The sequence below is a fragment of the Rhea pennata genome, chromosome Z (assembly GCF_028389875.1).
Source record: "Rhea pennata isolate bPtePen1 chromosome Z, bPtePen1.pri, whole genome shotgun sequence".
NCBI classification, from domain to species: Eukaryota; Metazoa; Chordata; class Aves; order Rheiformes; family Rheidae; genus Rhea; species Rhea pennata.
Genome location: NC_084702.1, coordinates 7650630 through 7659286, shown reverse-complemented (window position 1 = coordinate 7659286; position 8657 = coordinate 7650630). Strand labels below are relative to the sequence as shown.

The 8657-nt window shown below is 37.2% G+C and overlaps 1 protein-coding gene across 5 annotated transcripts in view; it reads right to left on the bottom strand.

The window, feature by feature from the left end:
- Positions 1 to 5719: 5719 nt before the first annotated feature.
- Positions 5720 to 8657, bottom strand: part of LOC134153221 (histone-arginine methyltransferase CARM1-like) — a 68972-nt gene continuing 66034 nt past the window's right edge. For 2 of the 5 annotated variants that reach the window (XM_062599199.1, XM_062599200.1), the window contains exon 13: positions 8105 to 8283. In XM_062599199.1, coding sequence (XP_062455183.1) covers positions 8274 to 8283 — 10 coding nt within the window. In that variant the 3' untranslated portion in view covers positions 8105 to 8273. Of the gene's footprint in view, positions 5886 to 8104; positions 8284 to 8657 lie in introns of those variants that run through there. The other 3 variants (XR_009961132.1, XR_009961134.1, XR_009961133.1) reach the window with 3 other exon arrangements.

Sequence of the window (8657 nt, the reverse complement as noted above, 5' to 3'; positions counted from 1 at the left end):
GGCTGCGTGGAGAGGGAGTGCCGAGGGTTTGGCCGTGACGGGGTTTTTGCGTCTGGGGAGAAAAAGGAAGATTTGTTACGTCTGGTAGCCCTTTGCGCCAGGTGGGACGGGGGGCAGATCTGCCGGGGCAGATTGCTGCGTCGGAGCGATTTTTTCCGTGGATGTGTAATGGCGGCGCTTGCGGGGGCGAGGCCAGGCTGGGCGCCGTGAGGAAGCGGCGCGAAGTGCCCCCGCGGGGCCGTAAGGCGGGCGCACCTCGCCTCACCGCGGCGGCCGGCAGATACTGTCTTCTCGGCGGTGTCCTTGGGATCGTGCTTCAAACTCTTCCTCGAAAATGCCCTTTTCTGTAGCGCTTACCCTTTAGCCGTGAAAAGAGTAGGAAGCTGGTAGCCCTGCCTTCCGACCGGTGCTGCCTCACTCTTAATATTTCTGTCGCATCTGTTGCTTTTTCTCATAGCTAGGCCAGTAGACCTGCAGCCATCTTTTTGCGCTCGAGTTTGCTCAACGTGCAGCATGAATTTAAGATCCTGGCTTAAAAATAAGGTAACAAACTGCAATACAAATTACGCAACAGTACTGCTGCAGAACACCAGATGGAGTCATCACTTCAAAGTGATGCAAATATTGTGTGAAATGTCGGTGTCACCGTTTTCTCATATTCAGCTGTTCAAAGAAGTCACCACTTCCAAATGGAAAGGGAATCCTTGCACATAAATGTTTTTATTGTTATACTTGTGTCATTTCAGTAGTTATGAAAGGAAGTCAGACCTTAAATACTTTTTTAGTACTGTCTAAATATATTTGGCTAGAGAAATGATGGAGAAATTACTTGATGGAGAAAAGTTTTTTTCTTCAGTACAGTTGATGATACTATTATTTTTCTTTTAGTCCTCTTCTGGGAAGCACTCAATAGTAGCTTGCAAAATAGAAAAGAACAGTCACTGGAGAATTAGGGTATAAATGCTCCTTGAAGCATTAACATAGCGTCTGTCATATTTACATCAAAATTGAAGGTTTAAAAGAGTGAGGGCGTAGTCTGAAGCTTGATTTATCAAATCAAGGGCATAATTTCACAGGGTTCCATACTCTCAGTACAAATGATTTGCTTCATTTTTTGAAACAATTTACTTTGATACTTGAGATGTCTTTTCACACCTATAGTTATTTTCCTTTTTTTTTTTGGTGGCTTATTTCCAAGAAGATGGACAGTTAGAAAATATATTGCTACCTTCAGTTTATTTGCTATAATAGTAAAAGAATATCTCTCAGATAAGAAATCAGTGAAAATTTTGGAAGTCAACCAGAGATTTCAAGTGAATCAGCTTACAAGTTTTACCATTTTTTTTTAATAATGTCAGATATTTTAAAAATAGACTGTAGTTGTAGAGGATAGCTCTTGACCTACTCAGGTCTCTAGGGTGTTCCAGCATGTGTTGAAAGTCATGGTATAGCACAGATGTTTTCATGTCATTTTTCTTGTTTTTCTGGGTATTAATTCCATGAAAATAAAAATGATTAAAATGAAACCAAGAGATTAAAATTCAGAAAAGTGAATCTGTAATTTGCATACAAGATAGTGATGGTGAAATTCATTTTCATCAGTTTGCTTCTCTACTAAGAGTCTCAAGATGCAGATTTATTTACAGATTCTAAAATTGTGCCTTACTTGCATAACTATGTATTGCTTCTCAAACACATGATTTTCATCTTCATATCACAAATATGTTTTTGGATTCCTTTAAAAATGTGGTCCTGTTGCTAATTTTTTTAAAAACAAAAAAAGAACCAGCTCTTTGCAAAAATAAGCAGCAAGAATCCCAAGATACATGTTTTACTGTATAGTCACAATCTGGACAAGATCACCATAAAATGTCTAGAGTATTTTCAAACAGTGCATCCACATGCATACAGATTTGTCAGTACAATAAAATTGCTGTGTCAGTAGCAGAAACAGCACTAGCATGCTTAGAGTTGGAGCTAACTCCCTGGCATGACACTACACTATTCTGTCATGGGCTTCCAGTTCAGAGAGATCTTTGGTAATTTCAGTTGTGCTAAAGTTCATACCATTTTGTTTTTTAGGAGACTTTGAAGAAATAAGAACTGTGATAAAGATAACAAATTTTAAAATAGCACACACTTCATGTTACATAAGGGTTCACAGAATTACAGTATTTCTGCTTATCTAGTTCTAGCCACAACAAAATTCTGTATTGTCTATAGAGGATATCAAGAAAGCAGTAACGGGAAGATTTTTATTTATACATTTGTTAACCTGACATTTATCTGAATGTTTTCACTATCTAAAAATATTCTGGCTCTGTGGCACAATGAATTTAGCCTTCCTGTTAAGGCAACTGCAGTGAACACTGCAACAATGGTATGCTCTCTGGTGGCTTGTGTCAGGCCTGCTCTGCTCTCTTCAGTGAGCCTCCTTGGACAAGGCCTCTGAAGGTGACCTGAAAAGCTGTAAGGGAAATGGAGTGAAACCACAGCCATCACCTGACTTTCCCTATTGCCAAAGCAGCACGAGAGTAACTGCCATAGACAACAGCTAAAACTGCCTCATTTCATTTTCATTTTTAAATGGTGCTGGTGGTACTCAGTTTATGAAGACAGCTAAGTGCACCTTGACTCAGTTTATATTTACATTATTTCTGAAGAAACAGACTGTTCTGCTGTCCTCCTAAATGGATTGATTACCATGGCTTTCAGCTGCTCCTTTCCTGTCATTCTTCAGGATCTTTGCTAGAGGGAGCATCATCTTAGTTCAGTCTTTCAATTCATCATCTCCATCTCCTCTCCTAGAGAGTGTGACAGACCTCTGAGCTACAGACACAGCCAAAGCCATTTCTGCTAGTGATGATCCAGCTGCATTGTACCAAGGATGACTTCTCAGTATCACTTTTTACAGACTGCGTAAGAGATGATCATTAAGCAAGTCAGCAACATGGAGTACACTTTGCTCTGACTAATTAAATCCATCCCTTTTCCTATGCAAAAACTTCCTGTTTTTACTGCCAGTTGATGTGTAACTGAATTTCACTGCCCCAAAGGATCCCTAAGAATGAAGAGCTAGAGATAATCTGAAACTGGTGTCTCCTGAGTGCACTGGAGAGGCCAGTTACTCCTGCTGTCGAGTGGTAAACAATGACAGCACATAACATTTTTATCAGTGACCATCCCTTTCCCTGACAGCAAGAATTGCCAGCCTCCACATCTCAATTCTTTTTCCCTGATGGTGGCAAGAGCAAGCCTGGCTATTTAAGACTATCCCATAAACAAGCAGGCAATGGGGCCAAGGATAAATATCTGCCCCTCAGCTGTCTACACCCTGTTTTGTTTTTGCCTATTCATCATAAACATCCTGTGATCTCTTAGCAATGTATGTGTGCTGGGATTTTTAACTTCTCGGCTCACTTAGAATTCAGTGCAAGTGTAAGTAAGTCATTGCTCAAAAAGATAAGAAGCATTTCTGAAGGAGTGGTGAATTCTAAGCAGCAATTAGTGCCTGTTCTGGGATATCTGGTGTATCACAAACTAACATGCATTCATGGTGTTTGACTTCCTTACTGAAGAGTGTTTTCGTGAGAGAGGATTCAGCTTCTGATAATTTTCCATAGAATAATCACTTGATAGAAGTGGTAAAACTAATGCATCGGCCACCTATGAAGAAAAGCAGAGGGAAGGCTTCCCAGGCATCTTGATAATGCTCATTTGCCATTGTTTTGGGGCAAATCAACCTGACAAAGTGTTTCTTCTACATGAGAATCTTCAATGAATTCCTTTCCAATGAGTTCTTTTTTTTTTTTTTTTTTTTTTTTTGAAGTAGACTCCAAACACTCAACTGCAGTTGTTCATTCTTGTTTCTGAAGTTACTGTTTTGAAGGTGGATGGTGTGTGCCAAAGAACAAGACTCTTATATCGTACCATCAGTGTTCCTGGGAGAACGTGTGAGAATTTCTGAAGTTCAGCATTATAGATGAATATTGTGAGTGAAGGCTGGCACATTTTGCTGCTTTTTCTTCTTGTACTGTTTTCCATAAAAAGATCATGAGTGCTTTCTGATCTACAGGTTTGCCATGCCAAGGCCTGCTTTACTTTATCTTGGAAAAGATAAAGTATCTTTTATCTTACTTTATCTTGGGAAAGCACCGTTTACTTCAAATTCTTTGAAAAATCCACCTGAATTGTGGCAAAACTAGATCCTTCTTTCTACTCTGAATAGACACCTACCAGTTATCTGATATATTAGCAAAGGAAGATGCTTGTTCTATTTGGGTGTTTTTTTTAAGGAATGTACCAGGTTGAGCACTGTGGTGTTTGCTTAATTCGAGTTTGTTGTATAAGCTACGGCACTATCATCTTTTATTACTGTGTATATCAGTGTTACTGTATTAATGTATGAGGATCTGTGTCTCATTAGCTCTGGCAGGTAAGCCTAGAAACTAAAAATAACTTTCTGTTTCCCCTTCCACCACCAAAAAAGTGTTAGCAAAAAGACTAAGATTTCTTGGGATTTCTTCACAAATACAAGAGGTAGTGGCATCTATGCGGTTCATCATAAATCTGACTGCATAAAACACAGTGATTTGAAGTGAAAACTGTGAACACTGGCTGTTGTTCAGAGAGTCTGTTGAAGAGAATTTTTACTGTCATAAGGTCCAGTGTTGTTGATCAGTGCTTTTGCTCACAGCAGTTATCCTGATTCATCCCAGATCTGGCAACTCCCTGGGTAGCTAAGGAATGCACATTTAAGTCTTCCTGTAAGTTAACACGCCAACATTCCTATTCTGTGCTGCAGTATTAGATACCTGATAAATGGCTAGCCATTCAACGGGGATACAGTCACTAGGAAAAAAAAATGGTATCTTTACACTTTCCACTCCATTTCATTTGAAATTTTGTTTCTTTCAATACATTTGTTTTTCCTGTAACTACTTCTGTGCATTTGAATGTGGGCAACTGCATTGTGGGTCAGACCTTGGGAACTGAAGCTAAATAGCTAATAGCAATTTGGGTAACATTTAGGTTCTTGAGCAACAAATTAATTTTCCTAGCCAAAGACTCTTACAGAATTGTTTTCCTCCATTGGACTGACTCTTGTCTTCTTCAGCTCCTTCTCATCTTCACAGTTTATTCTTCCTCAGTTTTAACTCTGGACTTGCATCAATGCAGAATTGTAAAAATATATTATCTAGTCAAGAAAAATAAAAAAACATATACACCACAAATGATGGCTTAGGGAAGACTAAAAAACTTTCCCCCCCCCCAACCTCTGAATGCATGCAGCTTGAGAACAAAACACAACTTTTACAAACTTAACTAAGGAAATTAACACTAATTCCACTGTGTGATTCATTACAGTTATTTCCAGATGCAACAAGATTGCTTTTGAGTGTCACAGTTGTCTTGGGTATTATAAAGAAGGTATCACTATGCAATTATGAATGCTTTCGAAACTTTAAATGTCTCTCCCTCTGTCCGGGTTGAAGGGAAAAATAATCAAATGCAATTGTTGATTAATAAGTTGTTAAAAGTATTTTTCCCTCTGGTAATTTCTTAAAGATGGACTTTCAAAATGATCCTAGATCCACCAAAATTCACAGCTCCTTTATATGATACCCAATGTCTTCCCAGTGTAGCTTATTGAATCTATGGGATGCATGACAATCTGCCACTTTTTAAAGAAAATAATTTATTTAACTGTAAGTGAGGAAATGCTGTATTTCATAGTGCAGTCAGATCTGTTCAAGTTCAGTGTTGCTAAATCAAAACATCACTCTTGTCTCCTGCGTCCCCAGAGCTTTTTTTAGTTTCCCTATATCCTCTTGAACTGAGTGCCACTGATCAATGCAATTTCTTCAGCATTCATTACTGCTGACCTTAGAAAAATTCAAAACACCAGCATTTTTATCAGTGAAATATTTTGTCATGTTTTTCAAAAATACTTTACAAATATATTCTCATATTTATCCTGAAAAAATATCCTCTGCGTTTAAAACAGTACATTATACTAATTTAAAGCTAGGCATCTAAATACTTCATTATCACCAAAGCAGGAAAGAAGAAAACGTCAAATTATGAGAAAATGAAGACAGTCACAGAACTGCATTTCTGACTGTGAATGGTGCAGCACCAAATGTCAATCTTCTCTTCAGTTCTAGCATATCTGGAAACTCCTTAAATAGAAATACAAATACTAGTTTTGCAGAATAAACCAAATTACTTCAAAGTGGCAACTATTGTGAAACTTTATTTACACTAGCTAGTGTGTGATGAAGCAATCGTTTCTAAAAAGATGGAATTAAATAAACATACACAACCTGACATCTTTGTCTGTTGCTACCACTATTGTTTTTCTTTTTTACTTTCTTCCTTTAAAAGACTGCAGAGCAAAGCAACTCAGATAACTACATGAAATTCGCAACATGAGGTTTCTGCCTATAGAAAGTAGAAGTTCTCAATATATAGATGAATTCTAGAAGAGGTTTGAGACTGACATCCCATATCCAGAGAAACATGCAGGTCAGCAGGACAAATCTATAAGCAAAATTTAGGTTCAAAATTCATATAAAAATCTGCCAAGTTGTGGCAAACTGACTAACAGTTGTCTCGTATGTGGATTTGTATATTCTCGAGTTTGTGGCTTTCTCCCATTCAACTGTACAGATTAAATGTAACATGTAGAGATGTTGTCATTCATCAGACATTGCCTTAGAAATGTCATTGCACTGCCTTCACAAGTTAAAATAGTTCCTGTTGTCACCTCTAGGCAGCAACCAACATTAAATACTACTCATATGGGTTAGTATGTATAACAAAAACGTGTAACAATATTTTATTCCGCAAACTACATTTTTATGCCAGGAGTCTCAGACCTGCTGCATTAAATGCTACTGGAAATACCTCGTTAAGATAGACTAGACCATCGTTCTGATGAGTAAGGCTGCACTAACTTCAGTGATTTCATGGTCTCAATCATAAAGTAGTTCATGTTAGATTAACAGGTTTCACAACTTTAGGGACTACTTTTCATAATTTTATGAACTTTTTAAAATGATCATTAAATAGCTGTAGACTTTGAGAAAACCCCTGAAACTACAGCTGTGTCTTAATTGCTCCCAGAAGGAGTCCAAAGTTGATAAGGTCTTTTGTTCAAATCCTGCATCTACTTTATGAGGGAAGGGTCAGTTTTGCTTGGCCTTTTCAACAGCATGTAGAAGGCTAAAGCCTGATTATATCTTTCTAGAGGTGTAATTGCTATTATATTTCTGGTCATAAAGTTACCCCTACCTTTTTGTTCTGACTATAGCTTATTAATTCATCCTTTCAAAAGTTTCACTTTGCGAAATAAAAGTACAGTCTATAAAACCACTTTGTGTTCTTTATGAGTAAGACTGTCTAGAGAAAGACCTCATCAGAATGAGGCTTTAGTCTCCTCCCTCTCTAGCTACGGAAGCCAAAAATGTGTGTTTCGGAATATCAGCAGTTCTCAGAGCTACAGAAAAAGCAAAAATCTTACTTATATCCTGTCACTGCATTTTTATTTTACGCTATTCTGGAAGTAGTTTACGAATATGTCCTGTTACACACTGGTGTGAATAGAGCCATCACAGAACATTTAAAGGGTATTAAAAAGCAAGATGATTTTAGGTTCATGTCTTAAAGTGAACCAAATTAATTTGTCCACGGAGAGAAAATGAAATTATTTAACACACTGTCCTAGTGAGCTAGAAGATGTAACACCAAGTATATTGAAACATCAGGAAGCGTGTGCTGAAATTTGAAAGCATTGACAGTGCCTATTACTCAAAGATTTTTTAATATATCACACACATAAACATGAGGTAGCTTTTGTTTGCTAATCTAGAATATTAGTAACAGTAATCTCAAAAAAAAAAAAAAACCTTCAAAATCTGAACCAATGTCAGTTTATTGTAAACAGAAAAAAAGAAGTAAATTCTTCTTGATCAATATCAAATGAGCTTTCTGGAATAAAGTTAAGTCTGTTGCAATTTAGGTCTATAAATGTAAGCCTTGGCACATTTCAGTTAAAAAAAAAAAAAAAAAAAAAAAAAAAGGATGGAACCACAGTATCCCCTTATTGTGCTACTTGCATAAAATCTTTTATTACAGATATGTACAGTTACAAATGATTTTACACACGGACCAATAGGCCTACTAGGAACTGAACTGATTTCAGTTTCATTGGTTATTCACCTTGGTGAGAATCTCATTTCTGCTTTTCAGATGCCGTATTACAATATATTCTAAGCATACCTAAAAATGGATGAAAGAATAAAACAGTTATAGTACAACATAGTTCTTCACAGCTTACAACATTAGCTGAATTAAGCATAGTAAATACATTTTTTTAATGTACCTTTTCTCATTTTGCTCTGAGTAAAAACTGCTGGCAGTTTTTTTATATTTAATAAGGACTCTCATGAAATGGAACATACTGTAGCACAACAGCCAATGTATGTCAGAGAAGCCTCAGAGGAATAAGGCTAAGGAGTCAGTCCCCTATAATATTAAGAGGATTTACTAAAATGCAGAGTGGTTTCAAATTCATATTGCAAGTCTTTTTGTCTAGATTTGCAGCTGTGCAAGAAGAGTAAAATACTATCAAATCTCACATTGCCTGTTTTATA